At 43.0% G+C, this 25706-nt stretch overlaps 1 protein-coding gene across 1 annotated transcript in view; it reads right to left on the reverse strand.

The window, feature by feature from the left end:
• Positions 1–25706, reverse strand: part of psmb7 (proteasome 20S subunit beta 7) — an 85275-nt gene that overhangs the window by 43867 nt on the left and 15702 nt on the right. The window contains exon 5 of the mRNA XM_072488431.1: positions 21979–22094. Within this exon, the coding sequence (XP_072344532.1) occupies positions 21979–22094 (116 nt within the window). The remainder of the gene's footprint in view (positions 1–21978; positions 22095–25706) is intronic.

Genomic DNA, 25706 nt, shown 5'->3' on the forward strand with positions numbered 1-25706 from the left:
GACCTCGGCTAGTTTGACTCCATAAAATATATCACCGCATAAGAACTGAATATACCATGGAGCTATTCAAAAAGGAGGAAAGAAAATGGGACGATTCAAAAATAAGGGAAAAAATATTTTTTCCTGTGTCAACCAACAACACCAAAGACAGTCTACTTGCTCATTCTCTCATCTGCTGTTTGTGGTACCTTGCTGTGTACAGATGGGTTGCCATGTTTACCTACATAACATGAACTGCACTTCAAAAAGTAATCCATCAATAGCAATGTGCTTCTTGACATCCTGAAGTGGCAGCAAGGTGTTAAATGCAAATTATGCATCAGCACCATATATTATTACATTCTATATTCACATTAACTTGCCACACTCAAAGTATTGATAAACAAGCTCCTCAGTCACACAGGAGCAAAACATTTGCATTATTTAAAAACATTGCATCCTTCCTCCAGCCAGTTATTTTTCCATAGTTATGCGGAAATACAGTGATGGCTGTATACCCAATTAATAGGGCCTTATTGAAATCCAATAACCTATAGAGAACAGTTTACATGTTTGAAATTAAGTTTATAAGATGTATGCATTTTAAAAATTAAAATTTCAATTTCTGAAAAGGTTAGTTGAACACCTACAATGAACTAACATTTTGCTTAAAATAATTAGAAACAGATTTCATTAAGTCCACAGTTCAAATTTTACAATTGCAACTTCAATGTGATTGCAACTTATGAATATAGACACTTAAAGTGATACACAACTGTTTGTCGAAATAAATCATTAATTTGAAATTTCTCTCAAATGGAACATTTTATGGTAAGGGTTGACCATAACCACACCCTTAAACGTTGGCAAAATTCTCATTTTCCCCTCCCTGCTCCCAAATGACATCAGTTTGGCCACTAATAATGTCTGACCAGTGTGGGAAAGCTGCTCACTTCGCAAGCCAAAAGACTAAAGGGCAACTATGAAACAAGGCAAGAAAAATAATCAGACAGCCACTGCTTGAGCAGTAAGGTTTTGTGTGAAAAATATAAAAGAACCATATTTCAGAGCACAAAGCAAAAGAGAGTGCTCATCGAATTTGGCAAACTGAAATCTAAAGGAAGGTTTTAAATCATAATGTACAAAATTGAGTTCTTTGTTTAAAAATAATTTTCAACATTATCATCTCTTGGATTCTCCTGAAATGCGAGGAGAGAAAACTTTTTTCGGTAACAAATACTGCAACTAAATAAGATAATTCTTCATTCTATATGTTAACCGTATCAGTTCTATGTGATAATACAATTGGCAAAAACAGAATATACATCTCCGTCTTTAAAGAATTTTATTTCAGCATCAGATTTCCTCTATCTCTCCAAATAATTTAATTATTCCCACCCCCCTTTTCCAATAATATTTATTGGTAAACAAGTATCTGTTCAAAACTATTATCTTGAACGCTGCGCTAGTGGTAGAAAATGCAGATACAACACATCAAATAGGAGGAGCTGATAAAAATTACTATTTGTAGGTTACGTTAACTCAGAAGGGGAATATTAAATACAAATTGGCAAGTAAACTATCTTCAAATTTATCCTTCAAAAGTAGCTATTTTTGTCACCGACAACATTTGTGTTTTCCCTTTGTTGTCGTGATCAATTTGTTGAAATGTAAAATGTGTATATTTTCTTACCCTTGGAGCAAACACACACACACACGCAACAACTTTAATGTCTCAAGTCTCTTTCATGGCAGATCTGCAGTTTCTTAAATGAGTTGATCTTGTAAAGCATTGGATTCTCAGTGAGCTGCGAGGCTTCTTGTAGTCAATTTGTCTGGGGGATGGTTCTCAGGTGCAATTGAAGTTGGAACAACCTGGAAGGGGCCTTTCTCCCACTTTCATGGTATTGCTATTTATTACTGTGGCTGCTTGGATAATGTGCAGCTGGTTTGATAGCTGTCTGATAAACTCCGCAGAATAGCTCTTGCAGTTATTTTAAATGCGGGCAACAAAATAGCAATCTTATCACATGAATTGTATAAGTTCAAAGTCCCTTTTTCCCCCAAAAAGGGGTGGTGGGTTGATTACACATCCGTTGTTGCCAGTTGACACCTTAAAATTCACTTTTGGCTAACACACATTGAATTTTGGTTATTATTTTGTTCACGGTGAATCAGAAAGACAAGTCTGCAGGAATACTACAAAATTTTTGTTGAAGGTGCATCCTTAAACAAATGTTTATTCGACGGACGACTGTCGATGTCCATATTTAAGTAAGAATTTGCTTGCGACTAAGGACTGTCTGGAGTTCAAAATGCCAAAGCGCACATGATTTGCAGTGGCCATTGTGGGTTTAAAATTTTAATATAATGAATGAAAGTTCATAATATGCTGGAAGGTGACATAGAAAGGAGGACAGATTTACTCAGGACCCACGGCACAAGCTAGGAAAATTTTACTATTGCAGCTATGTTCAGGAAGCAAAGTCTGGTGGTAGTAAAGATTACCGTATATGACTTTTGCATGCAGGTAATTTTTAAATAATCTTTATTGTCATAAGTAGGCTTACATTAGCATTGCAATTAAGTTACTGCGAAAAGCCCCTAATCGTCACATTCTGGTGCCTGTTCAGGTTCATAGAGGGAGAATTCAGAATGTCCAAATTACCTAACAGCACGTCTTTCGGGACTTGGTGGGAGGAAACCCACGTAGATACGTGGAGAACGTACAGACTCCGCACAGACAGTGACCCAAGCCAGGAATTGAACCTAGGACCCTGGCGCTGTAAAGCAACAGTGCTAACCACTGTGCTACAACAGGGACCTGGGATAACACTTTCTCAAATATCCCTCCACTACGAAGAGCCATCTATTTGGTTCCTCCCCCCAAATCAGCACAACGGAGACCAGGATGTCAGAGCAGAAGATGCGGGACACAAACTCACAACCTCATTCACTACCCCAAATATAATAATAAAAATGGTAGCACTTCAATTAAGTTTGGAAAGCTCAAGATTTTAAATATTTTTTTTTTAAATGAAAATGTACTGAATGCCTTACAGTCGGCTTCAACAATTAATATGCAAATACGGGCAAGTACTCCTTTATCCTTTCATCCCAAGCTAAACATTGATGGGCTTAAAGTTAGTTTTGTAAAACATGGCAACACAAGGGATTTTCTGTGTGATGGACGAACCATGCACCAAAGATACACTAGTTGTTAAAATTGGTGTAATGTTTGAATGAGTATGAAAGAACTGACATGCCTGATCAGTGACACAAGTTCTGGTGCAAGCCAACATTCTGAAGTTTGACCTTTAAAGACATTGCTTTTTGAATATTTAAGACATTTAGCTTTTTAAAATGTACAAGCTAGGCTCATAAGTAGACTTTCAAGATGACTTAAAGAATTCTATTTTTTTCTATACACCTACAAGTTCACGTATTAAATTTAAACCGTAACAGAAGGTCTTGGGGTTATACGAGTCTCACTGTTTGAAACGCTGTCACCTTTTCAAGAACATTATAATTAGTTCCTTTAAACAGGATTTCTCATTTTTCCTAAATGCCTTTTGTGGCATTCTCCTAACCCTGCTGTAATGCTACACAGCAGTCCATTTTAAGTACCCAAGGCCCCATTTGCCACTTCAGCCTGTTCCTTATTCTGAAGCCTGCCAGAGTACAGGATCTGTGCAGCGGCGAAAGTACAACATTTAGGACCTTCTCATCCATCAGTGTCAGAATGGTGTGACAGAGTGCTTATTCACACTTACTCATTGTTATTCAATTTGCTGCTTGTTCTGTGTAAAAATTTGGTGCACTCCGCAGCCCCATCAATTGTGATCATTTTTCACCCTGGTTCCTGGCTGAGAGGCCTAGTCTCTAGGTGGTAATGCTTGCTCCGCAGGCCGACATTGCCAATGCACAAAAAGCTGATTTATGAATATGAAACAACTTCAGTGTCAGGGGAGTAAGTTTATTCACAAGAGATTGAGGAAGATCTCTTCTTGCCTTCCTATAGCTGAACTGCTGATCGCCTGCAACACTTTAATTTTATGCAAACGCTCCACATTTCATTACAAGTGTCTGCCAAGAGCATCCCTGGACAAGCCGAGCAATCAAACTATCTTGCACCGTTTGCTGAAAACCAAATTTGTCTTTTGTCAGCACAAACAGTTTAATTTGATGATTTCACTCCTGAGTAAGCAGAGCATTCTTAATCTTTCGAGTGGCTTGGGTCTCAATTTCTAATGTAGCTTTTTTTTTCAGTAGACAAACAACTTTAAGCAAGGTACTATATTCAATTCAGTAGGGAATAATTATTAGGTATTTTATGTTTTCAGATTCAGAATGAAAAAATTAGAATGAAAACACTACTAAATTCAGTTAATTCTCAAGTAAGACATACACTACACTGCAAATTCCAGAATGCTTCACAATATCTATTTAATAGAACTGACTTTTGTATGTTTCATTGTTGAGTTGTACGCAAAATCTACCCCCCCCCAAAAAAAAAAAGCAGATATCACCAAGCTTGTGAAATATCAATGCAATACTTGTTGTTAATATTAGTTTACAAATTGCATTGAAACTGCAGTATACATCAAACATTTAATCCTGTAAACTAATGGTCTGGAGTAAACCAACTAAGCAGTGATTATCCCAAATCTTATCAAACCACCCAGAATTCTATTTAAGGTTGCTGCTATTCCTTTTGGTACTTTTACAAGTCCTGACTACATCCATGTGCAAAAATTGCACACAATAAAAATCAAGTCTTATGATTATTACTGGGTTAGGGTATCAAAAATTCATCTGAACATTCCAACATCCTCTAATTTATATTACTGATTGCTTTCAATTAATAGATGTTACCCTTAAGTAAATGGGGCATTAATGTAGCAATAGGAGTATCAGACTCAAGGCAATGATTACGGTAGGGGGGTTAAAATAAATGTTAGTTTTCTGGCACTCCAGCACACGTACTCTGATCAGATGGTAGAAATGAAGTGCATTTATGTCACGTCTTTAATGTGGAAAAGCATTCCAAGTTGAGGAAAATGAAGATGGAACCAAAGACAGAAAGGTTGGGGAGGTGACAAAAGCTCATTCAATAAGGTGCTTTTATTAGGGTATGAAAGTGATCCAGTGTAAATCAACAAGGATGGGAGTGTTGGGTCAAATAGTCATTGTGGGCTAGGATATGTACAGCAGAGATTTGGACGAGATGTTTGTGGAGGAAGTCAGATGCTGGGTAACCTGCATGTCCTTAAAGTGTGTTTAAATAGCTGGCTATGGTGGATTGGGAAAATACATCAAACAAATTAGATGGTAGACAGATGATGGCTAGTATTTACAGAGGTGTTACATGGTTGACAACAAATATACATTCCTCTAAGACACAAAAAAACCCAACAAGAAGCCGTGGCTTTCAAAAGAAGTTAAAGATTGCACTAGATCAAAAGAAGTGGCTTATAAGGTTGCCCGATAAAGTGGCAAGCCCAAGGATTGGGAGCAATTTAAAATCCAGTAAAGGAGGACCAAGAAACTGATAAAGAAAGGGAAAAGAGAATATGAATGCAAGCTAGCGAGAACCAAATGTGGACTATAAAAGGTCCTTTATGCATGCCGAAATGAAAATATTACCAAGGGCAAATTACAGGCTGAGATAGAAGAATTTAAAATAGAGAAGAGGGAAATGGCACAGAAACTAAACAATTACTTTGTGGTTGTCTTCACAAATACACAGAAAATCTCCCAGAAAGACTAGGAAGCCTAAGGGGACGTGTGAAAATGAGGAACTGAAAAAAATTAGCATTAATATAGTGGTAGTACTCAATGAATTAATTGAAGGTTGATAAATCCCCCCGACCTGATGAGCTATATCTCAAAACTGTTGACGGAGGTGGCTGTAAAGATAGTGGGTGCACTGGGGGTTATCTTTGAAAATTCTATAGATTCCAAAAAGGTTCCTCAAGACCTGAAAATAGCAAATGTAACCCCACTATTTACGAAGGGAGGGAAAGATAAAACTGAGAACTACAGACCTCTATGTCAGAAGTAGGGAAAATGTTAGTATGTATTATAAAGGATGTGATAACTAGACACTTGGAAAATAATGATATGATTGGGAAGAGTCAACATGGATTTATGCAAGGCAAATCACATTTGACAAATCTGTCGGGAGTTTTTTTTGAGGATGTTACCTGTAGCATAAAGGAGAGGCAGTGGATGTGGTCTATTTGGATTTTTACAAGGCCTTTTTGATAAGGTCCATCACAGGAGATTAGTAAACACAGTTAGCACACATGGGATTGGGGACGATATACAGGTATGCATTGAGAATTGGTTAACTGAGAAATAATAAATGGGTCATTCTCGGGATGGCAGGCTATCTACTCGCAAATTACCACAAGGATCAATGCTGGGGCCACAGCTGATCACAATTGATATAAACCATTTGGATTTGGGGACCAAATGAAACATTTCCAAATTTGCTGAAGACACAAAACTAGGTGGGAATGTACATAGTGAGCAGGATGCAAGGAGGCTTTAAGAAGACTTCAAGAAGACTTGGACAGGCCATGTGAATGGGAAAGAACATGACAGATGCAATATATTGTGAATAAGTGTGAAGTTATCCACTTTTGTAAAATAAACAGAAATGCAGAGAATTTCTTAAACCACAAAATGTTGGTAAATGTTGATGCCCAAAGGGACCTGGGTGCCCTCGGGGCTTTTCACAATAACTTCATTGCAGTGTTAATGCAAGCCTACTTGTGACAATAAATATTATTATTATAATGAATCACTAAAAGCTAGCAGCAGGTGTAGCAGCAAGCAATTAGGAAGGCAAATGTTGGCCTTCATCGCAAGGCAATTTGAGGAGAGTAAAGGTGTCTGGTAACACAATTGTGATCAGCTGACAATTTTATAGAGCCTTGGCAAGACCGCATCTGGAATTGCGCACAGTTTTGGTCTCCTCATTGAATGAAGGACATACTTGGCTATGGAGGGAGCGCAATGGAGGTTCATCAGAATAATCCCTGGGATTCCAGGATTGTATTATGAGAAGAGACTGAAGAAACTGGGCCTATATTTTCTAGAGTTTCAAAGAGTGAGAGGTGATCTCATTGAAATTTTCACAAATTCTTCCATTGTATGACAGGGTGGATGTATTTGAGATGTTCCTCCTAGCTGGTGAGTCGAGAACCAGAGGACAGAGTCTCAGGCCATTTAGAACCAAGGCGGCTAGTGATGCTTCACTCAAAGTGGTGAATCGAGGGCTATGGAAGTTCAATCATGGAGCATAGAATCATAGAACCCTAAATTGCAGGAGGCCACTACTGTAGCCACCTGGGTTGGCCACTTCCCAACTTAAAATGGAGATCCGCAAAGAATACAGGGAAATTCAGTCAAGCCAGGAAAAACTAGCAGGTGCAAAGTTCCTGTGTATTAAAACTTGCAGAAACCCAGACAGCACTGAAACCAACAGCCATCTGCATATTAATGAGCGATCCCCGGGAACAATTGAAACATTTAAGGTGAATAAGGCCAAGCCAGACTCCTCGGCGCCAGCAGGAGCCAAAACAAAGGAAGGCCAACGGACACTCAGGAACCGCCCAGCGATCAGGGAACGGCTCCAGTATTGGAGAAATCGATCCAAGTGATCGGAACGTAGTCCAATCACTTGGAACCAGATACGGGGTCCGCCCCGAACGGCGCGAAGCCATTGGGGACTATAAAGTAGAGTCCCCAAGTTCAATTTGTCCTTCTTGGCAGGGACACTCAGCAGCAGCGAAACAACCCTTGACAGTGACCTGCCTAGCTGCCGCATCAACCAAGTAAGTCTCCAGTCAATGAGATAGATGTTCCTACCAGTCCATACCAGCTTTTGAATCCTGCAGACTCAGAATCGAACGAAAGGCCATTTGTTCCCCTGACCTGGTGGGCTAGTCCCAAAACTAAGTATAGGCCTTTTAGTGTTAGTGATAGTCGAGTAAGTGGAGTTTTATGCATGAGTAGTGATTGACTGTGTATAATAAATGTGTTTTGATTTGAATCTTACTAATTGGTGTGTTGAGTTATTGATCAGTACTTGAACTTGAACCTCGTGGCGGTATCATAAAGATACCTGGCGACTCTTGAGCAAGGGTTATAGAAACAGAGCAAATTAAGTAAAGACACAAGGGCAAAAAATTAAGAGTCAACCAAAGTTAGCAACACTACGTCCATTGAGTCTGCACTCACCCTCCGAAAGAGCAGCCTACCTAGACCCTATCCTAGTAACCCCAACCTTTGGACACTCGGGGGCAATTTATCATATCCGATACACCTAACCGGCACATCTTTGGATAGTGGAAGGAAGCCAACGCAGACACGGGAGACTGTCCAAACAGACAGTCACCCAAGGTCGGAATCTAACCCGGGTCTCTGGCGCTGTGAGGCTGCAGTGCTGACCACTGTGCCATCATGTTTAAGACAGATGGAGACTAATAAAATAAAGTTGATTGCTGGGGGGCATGGGTTTGGGGTGCGGGGTTTGTAGATGTGCGAGGGAGTTTTTTTTGCTCGGAGGGTAGTGGGTGCTTAGAGCTCGCTGCCGGAGGTGGTGGTGGAAGCAGATACGATCGTGACGTTTCAGGCATCTTGGCAAATACATGAACAGGATGGGAATAGAGAAATACAGACCCCGGAAGTGCAGAAGGTTTTAGGTTAGATGGGCAGCATGGTCAGCGCAGACTTGGAGGGCCAATGGACCTGTTCCTGTGCTGTACTTTTCTTTGTCCTTTGATTATAGCGACAGCGCAGGAAAGTGACATTGAGATAGATGATCACCCACAATCTAACTGAATGGCAGAGCAGGCTCGATGGGCTGAATAGTCTACTCCTACTCCTTTGTGTGTTTAATCCTCAACAGAAAAGGGCAATTTTTTCTACTACACCAAAGATGCATCTTTTACTTCCAATACCAATCAGAGACAGACTGAAACTTATATAGGATAACTCATATAACCAGCAGTTTTAAGAAATCCTTAGAAAAACCAACAACTAAAATTGTCTGGGAAAATCTGCTGAAAATAAATGCTAAGAAGTGACTTAATTGAGGCATACGAGATGATCAGAGGATTAGATAGGGTGGACAGTGAGAGCCTTTTTCCTCGGATGGTGATGGCTAGCACGAGGGGACATAGCTTTAAATTTAGGGGGGATAGATATAGGACAGATGTAAGAGGTAGGTTCTTTACTCAGAGAGTAGTAAGGGCGTGGAATGCCCTGCCTGCAACAGTAGTGGACTCGCCAACATTAAGGGCATTTAAATGGTCATTGGATAAACATATGGATGATAAGGGAAGTGTAGATGGGCTTTAGATTGGGTTCACAGGTCGGCACAACATCGTGGCCGAAGGTCCTGTATTGCGCTGTAATGTTCTATGTTATAGTGAAAAAGAACTGAACGTAAAGAAATTTCAAAGACCAGGACCTTGTCAGAAAGTCAGTTCCCCACCCAGGAATGAAAAAAATGGAGGTTAAAAAGAATAATTTGGTTCCCCTCCCTATCCTGCACCTTAACAAATCCTCCTCCGCAAATTTAATGTAGGAATATTAGTATCTCAAAACAAAAGCTTGATTTCGTTGAAATTTCCCCATCAGTGACTATTTTGCTGAATATACAATTGATTTAACTGAAGAGGAAACAGGTTTTAAATATTGTGGTGATTTTTCTATTGTGCCCTATTCTCAATAGGAAAAAATGAAGGTATGGCTGGAATCTTCCACTTGGTATTGGTGAGCTGAAGAGAGGAAGCACAATTCGAAATGATTTCAAATGGACATACTTCCACATTATTCGAAATCGATGGTTACTTTTTGCTGTCCTAATTCTTGTGTAATCACTTGAATTGAGAAAAGGTCACAGTAAAGCAATGGGTTTAGTAAATATCTTACATCGTGCTGAATCTGAAGCTTTTTGGCCGTCCCGTTTGTCCCATTCACCACACCACCACCCCTCCCAAGTTTTATTTCAGCAGATTATCGACTCTGACAACTTTACTGCATCAGCATCAATCCAACAAATCTTTGGAATTGGTTTAGGCAAGAATGGCGGTTCCTGGGTTGGTAGTTGTTGGGGTTGTTTTGCATATAAAAGCAGTGCATCCTTTGTATATTGTGCTGCTCAATTTCAGACCAATTGCAAACTACAAAAGGACCATCTTTAGAAAAATTAAGCACAAGCTGTACAAGGTATTATTTATTTAAATTATTTTTAAACCATAGATTTTGCACTAGCACTAACAAGGACATTTAAGAGAAAGACAGTTATTTCTGAATTTAAGAAGAATAATGAAATATTTTGAAAGAAACAAATGTTTAAACGGGAGAGATAATGACAACCACATAATTAAATCCAGTTACCAACATCTAAAGAGACGCGAGGGTAGAATTCCTATCTGAGAAAGATCTATTATGGCCAGCAGCAGCTATGAGGAATGCTATGGAGCCAGGAGGGGTATTTTGAGTTGCACACGCATTACAACTTACCATTTTGGTGGCCGAGAGTTCCTAGGTTGCACCTACGCTAGGAAACCTGAGCTAGCCATGCCTGGCACTTGCTCTGCTGGAGGCAGCGCGACTTCTCAGAGGCATTCTAAAGTATAGAAAGGCGCCATATGCGCTGTTTTAGGCAACCACTTGGGGTGTCCAGAAATCACCTGTGACTAATATAGAGTCTCAAGTTCCTCAGGTATCCTGCAAATTTGGTTACCTTTGCTCCCAGTATTCATCCAGAAAGTAGCAAAAAAAGTGAACAATTTCTACCTCATGGAAGTTGTGAGGTAGATATTTCCTACTGACCAAACTATAATCTGTTATTGTAGTACATCATTCTTGCCTTTGGATGGCACCACAACAAACATTATTGCTACTGCATACAATTCAAACCAACTTAACAGTATTAATACACAATGAGCATTACTGCACACTGCACGCAAGGCAGTGTACTGCTACCATGAGAACTGACAGTACAACTCCTATATTGGGCTCCAAACAGACTTCAACATGCAGCAATGACAGATCCCTAAAATAAGCCATCTCAAATGTATGTATAGCTACATACATAGCTATAACTATAACAAGGCCTATAACTGCAATGCAATATTGATCCTGGTTTTATCAAGTAATTAGGGGATCCACTGGACACTTATAAAAATCGAGGAAAAACAGATCACCCAGATACTCAAGGGTGAGGGGGTTCGGCCCACCTTCGCCTGAGTGCAAGTGGCGATGCGGGAGCAAAATCGCACGAGAGCAGGAAAACAAGAACCTCGCCCAGGAAAGTCCGGAATTCATTTGAATATAATTAGCGGGAATATAATTAGCATTAGGAACAGGTCTGGTGCAATGTGAAGCATACAAAGAGAACCTGCCGGAGGCGCACAGGCAAGTATATCCCCCAACTACTTTCTATGGTAGTGAATTTCACAGATTCACCACTCTCTGGGTGAAGGAATTTCTCCTCACCTCAGTCTAAAAAGATTTATCCCTTATCCTCAAATGATGACCCCCTAGTTCTGAACTCCCCCACCATCGGGAACATTTTTTCTGAATCTACCTTGTCTAATCCTGTTAGAATTTTATAAGTTTTCATGAGGTCCCCTGTCACTCTTCTAAACTCCAATTCATACAATCCTAACTGACTTAATCTCTCCTCATGACAGACCCACTATCCTAGGAATCAACCTGGTAAACCTTTGCTGTACTCCCTCCATAGCAAGAACATCCTTCCTCAGATAAGGACACCCAAACTGTAAACAATACCAGGTGTGGTCTCCCCAACGTCCTATACAACTGCAGCAAAACATTCCTATTCCTCTACTCAAATACTCTCGCTATGAAGGCCAACATACCACATGCCTTCTTTACTGCCTACTGTACCTGTACGCTTACGTTCAGCGACGGTTCCACGAGGACAGCAAGGTCTTGCTGAGTATCCACCTCTCTCAATTTACACCAATTCAAATAACAATCTGCCTTCCTATTTTTGCTATTGAAGTAGATAATCTCACATTCATCCACATTATACTGCATCTGCCATGCATATGCCCACTCACTCAGCTTGTCCAAATCACACTGAAGCATCTCTGCATCCTCCTCACAGCTCACCCTCCAACCCAACTTTGTATCATCTGCAAATATGGAGAAAAACATTTAGTTCCCTTGTTCAAATCATTAATATATAATGTGAACAGTTGTGGTCCTGGCACAGATCTCTGCTGTACCCAACTAGCCACTGCCTGCCAATCAGAAAAAGACCCATTTATTTCAACTTTTTGCTTCCGGTCTGCAAACCAGCTTTCTTTCCATCTCAAGACACTACCTGCAATCCCATGCCTTTTAACTTTACATAGTAATCTGCTTTGACAGACATCGTCAAAAGCCTTTTAAAAGTCTAAATAAACCACTTCCACTGGTTCTCCCTGGTCAACTCTACTAATTACATCTTCAAAGAATTCCAGTAGATTTGTCAAACATGATTTCCCTTTCGTAAATCCATGCCGACTTCGTCTGATTAAATCACTACTTTCCAAATGCTGTGCTATGAAATCCTTGATAATGGACTCTAGCAACTTCCCTACTACCGATGCTTTGCTGACTGGTGTATAGTTCCTGGTTTACTCGCTACCTCGCTTTTTTCTGAAAATCTTTTTATTGGCTTTTCTCTTGTTTGTAAACAGTTGTTGTGTGATTACATTACATTTTTCTTGCCCGTGCTAATTTACTGTACAGAGGGGTTTATTTTGTCCTTCATTTAACTAACCATGTACATTTCGTTGCCCTCTGGATCGGTCCTCGATGCTGGCCTCAAACAGGCTGACAAACTGCCCCCCAAGTATCCAGGAAGCCTTCCTTCGACCCTTGGATGGCGTACTTAATCTTCTCCAGGTGGAGAAATTCCGAGAGGTCAGCGAGCCAGTCTGCAGCCTTGGGTGGTGCTGCCGATCGCCAGTTGAGCAGGATTCTCCGGCGTGCAATTCGGGAAGTGGAAGCAAGGGCATGGCTCCCTTCCCCATGTGTAACTCTGGCTGCTCCAATACCCTGAAGATTGCCACTATTGGGCATGGCTTCACCCTCACCCCCACAACCTTGGACATTACCTCGGAGAAGGCGATCCAGAGCCCAGCAAGTTTGAGGCAAGGTTGGCCGTGTCCCTCTGGCATCGGTCACATTTGTCCTCCACCTCCGGGAAGAACCTGCTCATTCGGGTTCTGGTCCGGTGCGCTCTGTGCACCACTTTGAGCTGCATTAGGCTTAGCCTTGCACAGCAGGAGGTGGAGTTGGCCCTGCTACGCACTTCGCTCCAGAGTCCCCATCCTACCTCTGTCCCCAGTTCGTCCTCCCATTTTTGTCTGGTCTCGTCCAGTGGTGTTCGAGCTCTGTCCAGTAGCTGTCCATATATTTTCCCACATAGCCCCCACTTCTCGCTGCTTGTGCTTATCAGGTCTTCTAGTAGTGTGTTTTCTGGGGCCCCGGGGTACTCTACTTCTCTTTCGGAGGAAGTGTTTTATTTGGAGGTGTCTCCATTCCTGTCCTTTCGTTAGTTTCCATTTCCTTGTCGGTTCGTCCAGTGTCGCCAGTCTGCACCCTATGTAGAAGTCCCCGACCGTCAGTGTGCCCCCGTCCCACCTCCATCTTGTGAAGGTGGTATCTGGCCTTTGCCTCCTTGGTAGCCTGGAGACGGATCTTGCTAATGTGGAGGGACTAAAAACCCCCGGGTGTGGAGACCTGGGTCAGCGATATGGCGGGGTTCCTCAGCCTGGAGCGAATAAAGTTCGCCTTGAGAGGGTCCTTGATGGGATTCTCCCGGCGGTGGCAACCTTTCCTTGACTTTCTAGGGGAGCAGTAAGTGTCAGCAGCAACAGCATCCTGGGGAGGGATGGGGGGGTTCAGGTGGGGGTACTGTTGATATGTGAGTTGGGCATGGAGACAAAACCCACCTTGTTCTGTTTAAAGAAAAGGAAAAACTTTTCTGTTGTGGAAGTAGTTTCCACAAGGAATATGTTGATTGTTATTTTTTATTATCTGTATTTCTGTTTTTGTTATGTAAAAACGCTCTTTGGAGAAACTTTAATAAAACATTTATTTAAAAAATAAAATAAATGAAGGTGGTATCTAGCATGGCTGGGGGAGGAATCTGTGATTGCCACAAATGGGGGCCATGGGGGACATTTTAACTATCCTGAAGTGCTGTCTCAACTGGGTCCATGTTCTCAGCATGGCCGCTACCACTGGGCTCGTTATGTATCTTGCGGAGGAGGATGGGAGTGCTGCTGTAGCCAGGGCCTGGAGGGTCATTCCTTTACAGAACGCCTCTTCTATTTGTACTCCATCAGTGTTGGGTTATTGTACTCATCCCCCCACTCTTTCTGTCGTTGCTGCCCAGTGGTAGTATTGTAGGTTTGGCAAGGCCAGGCCCCCTTTGATTTTTCTTCTTTGCAGTGTCGGTTCAGCGATTCTCAGGTTCTTACCCCCCACCACGCAAATGCCATGTTTACACTGTCTATGTTTTGGAAAAAGGCCTTGGGGATGAAGATCGGAATGGATCTAAACAGGAAGAGGAACCTTGGCTGTAAGTTCATCTTGATCCCTGCCAGGGAGAGTGGGAGTGAGCCCCACGTTGAAGATCTTTTCTTACTTCCTCCATCAGGCTGGTCAGGTTCCACTTGTGGATCTGTGTCCAGTCTCTGGCTATCTGGATCCCCAGGTAGCGGAATCTCTTCTGGGCCGTTTTGAACGGGAGCCCCTAAAGCTCTTTCCCTCCCCCTTTTGGGTTCACTGAGAATGCCTCGCTTTTGCCCAGGTTAAGTTTGCAGCCCGAGAAGGTTCCAGGTTCCAAACTCTTCAGCATTTGCAGTATTGTCTTCAATCCCTCCTGTAGCTTCGAGACGTAGGGGAGCGGGTCATCTAAATAGAATGAAACTCTGTGCTCTCATTCTCCTCTCCGGATTCCCTTCCAGCTTTTTGCGTCCCGCAGGACTATCGCCAGGGGTTCAATCGCTGGCGCGAACAAGAGTGGGGACAGGGGGAAGCCCTGTTTTGTTCCTCTCTGTAGCTAGAGGTATTCAGAGCTGGTGGTGTTAGTTCGGACACTCGCTTTGGGAGCGCTGTACAGGAGCCTCACCCAGGTGGTGAATCCCGCTCCTAGCCCAAACCGTTCCAGTACCTCGAGGAGGTAGTTCCATTCGACTCAGTCGAAGGCCTTTTCTGCGTCCAGGGAGATGATCACCTCCGGTGTTCTCTCCCCGGGTGGGGTCATTATTATATTCAGCAGCCGCCTGATGTGCGCTGTGAACTGCCTACCCTTGACAAAGCCCCTTTGGTCCTCTGTGACCACCTCGCAGCCCTCCAGCCTTTTGGCCAGGACCTTTGCGTGTATTTTCGCAATACACGTTCAGCAGTGACATGGGTCTGTAAGATCCACATTCCGTCAGGTCTTTGTCTTTTTTGGGTATCAGTGAGATTGTGGCCTGCGCTAGCGTGGGGGGCAGGGTGCCCCTTGCCAGTGAGTCTGCGAACATATCCCTTAGGTGTGGGGCCAGGACTGGTGCAAATTTTATCTGTAGAAGTTCGCCGGGAACCCATCGGGCCCCGGTGCCTTCCCCGCTTGCATGGAGCTGATGCTCTCCATGATTTCTCCCAGGTCTATTGGTGCTTCTTGCTCTCCCCGTCTGTCTTCCCCCACAACTGGTAGTTCCAGTCCGTCGCGGGGCTCGGAGGTGTACAGTCCCCGGCCGAAGGTCTCAAAATGCCTGATTGACCTCCTTTGGTGCTCTGCTATCCTTACCTGCGCTATTTCTCTCATGGCTGCCTGCATTCTCAGCTGGTGAGGCAATAGGCGGCCAGCCTTGTCTCCGTGTTCGTAGAAGGTCCCCAGTGTCTGGCGGTGAGCAGGTTAAGGTCCATTTGCAGCATTTTCCTCTCTGCCAGCAGCCCTACGGTCGGGGCCTCGGAGTATTTTCTATCAACCTCCAGAATGGCGTCCACTAGCTGTTGCCTGGCCATCATCTCTACCCTGTCTTTGCTTGCCTTGTAGGCTATGATCTCTCCTCCAATCACGGCCTTCAGTGCCTCCCAAAATGTGGCGGGTGAGACCTCCCTGTTTTGGTTGTTACTAGCGTAGTCGCCCATCTACCTCCCTTCTTGAATAGCAGGCTTATAACACACACGCGCACACATAAACACCACAGAAACATCGATCTATTCCCCTCACAATTGAATCCATTATGACTATTGCATTTCTACACCCTTTGTTCCCCCCTGTGCAGCAGAGCCAACCGTGGTGCTACGAATTTGGTTGCTACTGATCCAGAAAGGCCATTCCCCTCAGCAGTATCCAAAACGTTATTTCTGTTTCGCAGGGTAATAGCCACACAAGATTCCTGCACTGCCTGCTTAATCTTCTTGCTCTGCATGGTGGTCACCCATTCCCTTCCTCCCTATGGAGTCTGAGCCTGTGGTGTGACCACCTCTCTATACATGCTATCCACAATACTCTCCGCCTTGCGGATGCTCCAGCGGCCCCAGACGCCAATCCAGCTGCTAAATCCAGGCTTCCAGGAGCTGCAGCTGAAGATACTTCCTGCACACATGCTGGTCCTGGGAACTCAAAACATTCCTTGGTTTTCCACATGGAGCAAGAACATGGCTTGGAGCTCTCCTGTCATGTCTTACCCCATTAAATTAAATTAATCCAGGCCCACAGCAATGTGGTTGCTCTTAAATGCCCTCAGGGCAACAGATACGAGCCCAGCCAGTGGCATCCACATCCACGTAAGAATTTTTTAAAAAGGGCAGTACCCTGCCTGGGGGCCCCGTTCACTGCCCACTAGCCTAGGAGAAATAATCCAAACTATACTTTTAAAAAACTTCAGGTACAATCATGTGATAGAATAATGGGTAGATTTAATACAACTAATATTATAACATGCAACTAGTTATTAAACAATAGCCGGATTAATAAAAGTTTACAACCTGAGAAGAGCTGGCATGCAATAGCTTCTCTGTTCTACTGCTGTATCAAAGTAGAATTTAATTTCACCCAGCATGAAAATTATACCAATCTCCATAATGAATGGTGACACACAAGAGTTAAAACATCAGTCACTGGCATAAGTATGCTTTTGAAAGGGAAATTCTTCTGGGAAGAAAGGTTATTTTTCACTAGTGGATGCCCTTAACCATTAGCAATAGAAAACAAAGCAGCAAGTAGCTCACCTCTGCAGCCACCTTTGTTGCAGTTAGACTCTGTTGATCATTCTTTAATGAAACATTAGAATTTAGAAAACAATTTCACAGCCTGTAAAACAGTTATGACACTGCGACGCTTTCCTTTGAGAGAAACTCTCATGAAATTGACAACGGGAGCAGCAAAAGCCGAGCAGCTCATAAGTAGTATTCTACATGGACGATGAGAAATCATGCTGGTTGAGGATTTAAAATCTTTTCAAAAGCGCATATGCACACACAAAGATGATTCTCTGATACTCCCCTCCCTGTCCAACATGGGCCTTCCCCACTTAAGTATACTACATCAAGAGCAAATAAAAGTAGTTTTTTTTTAAAAGAGGGTCAGTCAACAATAGATTGTATAAAGCAGCTGACAGCATTCTCAATTTCTATCATATTTGACCTATTTAAAATATAAGAGAGTAACATGTTTCAGATAATAAAATTATGTGGCTGAGTCTAAACAGAATTTGAAAATACAATACGTCTTGAGAGGCATAGCAAATTATATTATAACAGTTGTACATGCAACTTTCAAATCAATTTTTTTTATAACCTTCAGATTTTTAAGAAGCCTCTTAATGCACAATGCTGGAGCTCAATTTTAATGCAATGACACCACCTACTGGCTTCTGAAGCACTCTACTGCTATTTGAATTGCATTTTAAAAATGCAACACACAGGCTTAAAAGCAAAGCAGAAAATAATTTAGGTATTGCAGCTTGTACTACCCTGCTATATATACTATTTTATTTATGTAAACCTGGGATTTGCAGTTAGATTCTGTACATTTTATTGGTGATGGTTGTAAGCTGAAGGGAACTGCAAAATACACAGTGGTGGAGCTAATGAATAAATTATGCTCAGTGTTAAAAACACCAATTATGCTACTCTGCACGTTTATGTATTTTTCAAAATAAGTTGATGTATCTGATGTTCTTGCATTGGCTGGGTGCAATTGTGTCTAGAAACAGAACTGTACATGCAAATTCACAACCCTTTCAATCAAGGAATATCTCATCTCAGTCCTAAGTGGCCAATCTTATTCCAAAACTGTGATCGCTAGTTCTATTCCTTCCAGCAAGGAGAATCAAACTCCCAGGATTTACCCTATCTAGCCCCTTCGGAAATCACTTCTCATTTCCTAAAATCTTGGGAATATAGGCCTGTCTACTCAATCCCCTCACATGAATCAGTTTAGTGAACCTCTGTTTCCCTCACTCTACAGCGAGTACATTTCTTCCTCAGGTAAGACCAGTCCTCCAGCTGTGGTCTCAACAAGATTCTATGCAACTGTATTAAAACAGTACTCCTTTATGCCAATCCCTCTGTAATTGATTGTAGTGTATATTCCATTTGCTTGAGCAATTGCCTGCTGGACCCGCATGTTAACTGTTTGGATTTGAGTAGGACACCCAGATTCCTCTGGATATCAACATTTCCCTATTCTCTAAATGTCTAAAAAAAACTTTGTTTTTCTAATTTTTCTATTGAAGCGGATAATTTCACATTTCTCTGTTGTATTTAATCTGCCATGTTCTTGCCCAAATGCTTAATCTGTGCATAGCCCTTGGAGGCTTCTTCCGTGTCCTCCTTACAGCTTACTTCCCCATCTAGTTATGTACTGCCAGCAAACATGTATTTGTCTCCTCACCCATGTATTTGATACAAATTCCATATAGCACTGATCCTTGCTATACCCCACTAGTTACAGCCTGCAACGCCACAAAGGTCCATTTATTCATTCTGTTTTGTCCCCAAACCAATTCTCAATCCAAGCTAATATATTCTCTATTCCCATGAATCCTAATATTGTATAATAATCTCATGTGGTACTGTAGCCATGTAAAATGGCTGCGTTCCGATTAATCTGGCCAAAACCCAGTTTAAAACGGCTAACCCGAAAGACTGCTGGGAAAAGCAGCCAAGAAGACACAAGCAGGCAGCTGCAGACAGGTTCGCATATTCAGCTCTGGGAACGTAGCCCAGATCGATACTCAGGGCTATCAACAGCCCTTCAACCCAGGTATTCACAGTTGCATTCAGGACTGTTTACACCTAATCAACTCAAGACATCCACAGTTAAATCGGCTATCCCCGGGAACAATTGCAACATATTAGCAATTGAATACCGGGCCAGACCTGTCGGCGCCTGCAGTGGCTGAAACAAAGACAGGTGAGCGACCAACCCCCGATCGAGGAATCGCCTCACCATTGGACACATCGACCCCAGAGACTGGGGTCAGAATCCAATCACTTGGGACTCAGGGTCAAGGGCCGCCCCAGGAGGCGGGAAGCCCCTGGGCCCTATAAAAGTAAAGGCCCAAGTTCAGATCTCTCTCTCTCTCTCATCTTCGCCTGCTCGAGACCTTCGGAAGACCAGCCACCGGCAGCAGTAAGTTTGAATCCAACAATCGCTATCCGGTAGAGACACCTAGCCACCGACCTGTAGCAGCCCTTTTGAATCCCGCGGGCCAGATTTGATTGGACAAGCCATTCGTTTCCCTGACCTGGTGGGCTCTTCCTAAGCTAAGTATTGGCCAGTAGTGATAGGTTTGTTATATACAAAGTAGTATTAGGGTATTAATATTGCTTGTTGTATATAATAAATGACCGTTGTTTTAATCCTTACTAAGCGGTGTGCGGTGTTATTAATCATAACCTAAACTTGAACCACATGGCGGTATCATAAAGATACCTGGCGACTCATGAGCAAAGGTGACCTAAACAGAGCAAATAGAATAAAGCTAGAAAGAGCAACAGTACCTTATCAAATGTTTTTTGAATATCTAAATACACTACATTCGCTGGTTTCCCCTTATCTACTCTGTTAATTAAACTCTCAAAAAAAAACTAGAATCAGATTTGTCTAGTGCGTATTTCCATTTTATAAATTAATTTTCATAGTTTCATAGAATTTACAGTGCAGGAGGCCATTCGGCCCATCGAGTCTGCACCGGCTCTTACAAAGAGCACTCTACCCAAGGTCAACACCGCCACCCTATCCCCACAACCCAGTAACCCCACTAAGGTTAATTTTGTACACTAAGGGTTTTGTGAGGGCCACGAAGAATCCATTGGTTCTGGAGAAGGCTCCCTTCGGGGAGGAATGTCTGACTGCCACTGGCGTCGATCCAGACGTCGTCTCACTCAAGGTACCGCAGGAGTGCGGGGGGACATTTTCGGACGGAATGGGTTGCGCCCCAAGGCATGCACTTCCATTCCCTGTATCTCCTGCACTCCTCGTTCTGCACTCTCTCAGGACAATACTATTTGAATGGCCTGTTGAAAAGTCAATGTTGGCTGAGCTAACAAATTTCTCTGGGTGGCCGCAATGTTAATACCGCAAACCAAACGGTCGCATAACATTTCTGACAAGGTCTCACCATAGTCACAGTACTCCGCAATCCTGCGTAGCCGGATAGAAAATCGACAAGGGATTCTCCTGGGGTCCTCTCAGCAGTATTAAACCGGTAACATTGGACTATCGTGAACGGGGCTGGGTTAAAATGCTTCCCCACTAAATTCGCAAGTTCCTCAGACGTTTTGGTGTCCGGCGCAGCTGGGTACGTAAGGCTCCTAATCACCCCAAACGTATGCGGGCCGCAGGCGGTGAGCATAATATGACCACCTGCCGCTCGTTTTCAGTGATATTGTTTGCCCGGAAATAGTAACGCATCACTTGTGCATACTGGTTCCAGCTTTCCAGCGCAGCATCAAAAACATCCAAACGTCCGTACAGAGGCATGGTGTAATAGAAAACAACTTCCATCCTGTATCCAACAAAAATCCAGGGAGGTGGCTTCAGCAGTGTAGACAGCTATTCACTTTAACCCTCCTCGCCAGTTTTGAGGGCCACGAAGAATCCAGCACGAGTTTCAAGGATACAAGAAATAACATTTATTTACAATAACATATATATATATACACATAACAGCAGCAACCTCACTTGCTGCTTACTCCTTCCTGCTAGTTCCAAACTGGCCAGCTTTATTTATATAGGGAGTCTGCTAATGATTTCTCCGCCCCCCTCATTGGGGAAGCTCATACTCCCACAGGATTGTGGGATTGTCATTAGTCCCCAGCCAATGGTAAGCAGGCAGGTTATAACAAAGGGCAATTTATCATGGCCAATCCACCTAACCTGCACATCTTTGGACTGTGGGAGGAAACCGGAGCACCCGACGGAAACCCACGCACACACGGGGAGGATGTGCAGACTCCGCACAGACAGTGACCCAAGCCGGAATCGAACCTGGGACCCTGGAGCTGTGAAGCAATTGTGCTACCACAATGCTACCGTGCTGCCCTAATTTTGACTCTGCCCAATTGTAATGGTTTTCCAAGTACTTTGTTACTCCACTCCTAATAATAGATTCTGATATCTTCCTTACCATTGATGTCAAATTAACTGCCATAAAGTTTCATGTTATTTCTCTTGCTCCTCTCTTGACAAGTGGGGTTACATGATACATTTGTTACCTTCCAATCTGCAGTGATCTTTCTAAAATCTACAGAATTCTGGAAAATTAAAACGAACTCAGTAGCTCAAAATCAATGCATCCAATGAAAAGTGCCAACTCAAATATAGTGTTATAGTAAAATGATATTCAATTGACCCTCCTAAAACGTGTGGACCATAACAGAATGTAATTTTCTATTTCCTTTTCCTTTCAAGCAAAGAATGTTGAGCGATCTTAAAACAAAATCACTCACCCATTGTTACATATGGTAATGTGTCAGTTGATCCATGTGGATAAATACTATACAGATGGGGGCCAGTACAGTCTATTCCACCAAGTACTAGTGCTGCACCAATGTATCCTTGATATCTAGTTCAGGAAAGAGGAACAGATTATTTGTTTGTTAGTAGAAGTGCATACAGGGAGGGCAGTTGATGATTCCAATTCAACCGAACATATCTGCTGAAAATATACAACAAATAGATAGCAAATGGCTCTAAAGTAATGTGGATGAAAATACAAGAAAAAAGTAATGTGTATGAAAATGCAAGAGCAACACTGATAGGATATTCAGTTGTTTTCTGAACACATAACACTTAAGAATAAAAGGCAAGGAACTTAGTCATGAGCTTTCAATGGCACTCTGCCAAAGTCTTCTAGAAGGTACACAGATTTGAGCTTTCTCAATTTGTTGGGGAAGTGCCCTATGTTTGCTGTTTATCCAAGAACAAGGGGCGGGATTCTCCCCTACCCGGCCGGGTGGGGGGTCCCGGCGGGATGGAGTGGCGGGAACCACTCTGGCGTCGGGCCGCCCCAAAGTTGCGGAAGTCTCCCCACCTTTAGGGGCCAAGCCCTCACCTTGAGGGACTAGGCCCGCGCCGGAGTGGTTTCCGCTCCGCCGGCTGGCGGGAAAGGCCTTTGGCGCCACGCCAGCCGGCGCCGAAAGGTCTTCGCCGGGCGACGCATGCGCGGGAGCGGCAGCGGCTGCTGACGTCATCCCCGGGCACGTGCAGGGGAGGGGGTCTCTTCCGCCTCCGCCATAGTGAAGATCATGGCGAAGGCGGCAGAAAAAGAGTGCCATCACGGGACAGGCCGGCCCGCGGATCGGTGGGCCCCGATCGCGGGCCAGGCCACCGGGGGGCACCCCCCCTCCCCCCAGGACCCCGGAGCCCGCCCCCGTCGCCTTGTCCCGCCGTTCAAAAGGTGATTTAATCCACGCCGGAGGGAGAGGGTTGACAGCTGCGGGACTTCGGCCCATTGCGGCCAGAGAATCGCCGGGGGTGGGCTCACCGACCGGCGTGATTCCCGCCCCCACCGACCGGCGCGGCGCGATTCCCGCCCCTGCCGAATCTCTGGTGGCGGAGAATTCGGGACACGGCGGGGATGGGATTCACGCCAGCCCCCGGCGATTCTCCGACCCGGTGGAGGGTCGGAGAATCGCGCCCAAGAACTCAAAAGATCAAAAATTTCAACCCATACCTCACACTGACACAAAAATGGCACACATGTACAATTTGCCATCAGTTTCAATGATGTTACTGGGCTAATAATCCAGAGACTTGATAATACAAAAAAAAGAATGGTGAGTTAAAATTCCACCAGGAAGCTTGAGAATTTAAATTCAGTTTTTAAAGAATCTGAAAACAACTATCATTTTTAGAAAAAATAACCATGAAGAATTGTAAAAACCCAACTGATCCACTAACATCCTTTAGGGAAGGAAACCAGCCATCTCTACATCTACGGACTCTAATCCTACACCAACATTGACTCATAATTGACCTCTGCAACTCACTCAGTTGTATCAAATCATTACAGCAATTGACTCCTGCAACATTTCAAGAAAAAGGTCCATCACCAACATCTTATCAGGGCAACTAGGGATGGGCATTAATTGTTGATCTTGTCAGTGTGAAAATTAAACAGGGAAGCCATGCAGGGCATTTAAGCATTGCAAAGGCAAAGCACTTGGGCATGTATCTGTACATTGAATATAAAAGTCCAAATTAAGGCTATTGAACAAACAATTAGCTAAATTCAGTGAGCTGAAAGCTGACAAAGCCCAGGTTAATTGATAAAAGGAAAACATTCAGACAAAGTTGCAGGCCAACTGTGTGAGAGATTTCAATACAATATGCATTGTAGTCTGACAAGGAGCAAAAGGGGCTTAACAAAGGCAGCAAAGTGGTTTACAGCAACATTATATATTCTTTAAAAAAAAGGTATTAAATAGATATGGGGGAATAACAGAGGAAGAAAATGCAAAAGGTGTTAAATAACACTGCGTAGAATCCAGAATCCCTACAGTGCAGAAAGCCATTCAGTCCATTGAGTCTGCACTGACATTCCGAAAGAACACAAGGCCCACTCCCCCACCCTATCCCCGTAATCCCGCGCATTGATCATGACCAATCTACCCAACATGCACATCTTTGGACACTAAGGGGCATTGTTACCATGGCCAAACCACATAGCCCACACATCTTTGGACTGTGGGAGGAAACCGGAGCATCTGGATGAAACCCATGGAGACACCGGGAGAACGTGCAAACTCCAGTCACCGAAGGCTGGAATCATACCCGACTCCCTGGCGCTGTGAGGCATCAGTGCTAACCACTGTACCATCCCTTCGATATTTTCAAGCGCACGGGTTATTTGTTAAAATTTGTGGCTCTGCACAGATAGTAATTTAAAAGGCCAACTTGTGCATGGCCTGTGTGAGGACGTTTGGAAAGCCTGAAGGGGATACTGATGTTAAAGATACAATCAAAATAAGATTAGGTATGCTAATTGGCATATGAAAGCAAATTTGTGGTTAATATAAATGGAAAGTACCAAGCTTTTTAATATAAAGGCATAAGAAATCAAAAGAAAATCAAAAGCAGGTCACTTAGAGAGGCCATGCAGGCTAAGTATTTTGCGTTACTTATTACCGTGAAAAGTGAAAGTAGGACTGTAGGAATATCCAAGGAAGATGTAATGGATCACTACCAAGGTACCTTCTAATTTATTTTGTTGTACATGGCTATTCATTTAAGTGCACACGCCTTGTAAATTTGTTTGCAAATGACCGTCCATGTGCAATATCTTAAAGGGGTCTACTTGTGCGCAGTCTGGATGAGAATCTCCGGTTTGTTGCATAGTTGCATTATTTATTGGTCATATTAGAATATTGGTCACAACCTATCGATAAATATTCATAAGGATGGTTCAACTTTTTTTGAAAATTATATTCATTCAAATTTTAATATTTTAACAATTAAATATGTAACACACATGACATTTACAAAATAAAACCAACCCAAAATGAAACAAAACCCCAACACCCACCCTTCCACCCTAGCAGTAGACAGCAACCAGCTACCTAAAATGCAATACAAACAAACCCATCTCTTGTGGAACCCCTCACCCGCCCCCCTCAGAGCAAATGTCACCTTCTCCAAATACTAGAATTCCATTAGATCCCCCAGCCATACTGATGCACAGGGTGCAGATGTTGACCTCCAACCCAACCAGGACCCACCTGAGAGCAATCGAGGCAAAGACTAAAAATCTGCCCCCTGCTCCCGTCTGCAACTCCGGTAAGTCCGACACCCCAAATATGGCCCCAAAATAGATTGATGTAATGTGCTGGAAGAGGGTTTATTATCACTTTATCAGAATGCATACAGCTGAGCAATGAAAATAAATGTGGTCTTCCATTTTGCTTACTTCCCAAGAAGAAATAAAAAAACTAAAAACTTTACTACGCTCATATAGCACACATCCCAGAATAATAAAGGAAGGTTTGGTTGTATAGTTTTTGGAAACTGTTTTCATGCCAAAGCACTAGGAGGGTAGCAATTGGTACAGCCCTGCTCAAGAAAAAAGTAGAAGACAAATAAATTATAGGCCAATTAATCTGTTCTCAGTTATAGGACAAAGTTCATTAACACTTCCAAAAGCACAGATTATTCAGGTATAGCTAGCATTAGTTTGTAA

This window comes from Scyliorhinus torazame, chromosome 22, assembly GCF_047496885.1.
Source record: "Scyliorhinus torazame isolate Kashiwa2021f chromosome 22, sScyTor2.1, whole genome shotgun sequence".
In the NCBI taxonomy this organism is placed as follows: domain Eukaryota; kingdom Metazoa; phylum Chordata; class Chondrichthyes; order Carcharhiniformes; family Scyliorhinidae; genus Scyliorhinus; species Scyliorhinus torazame.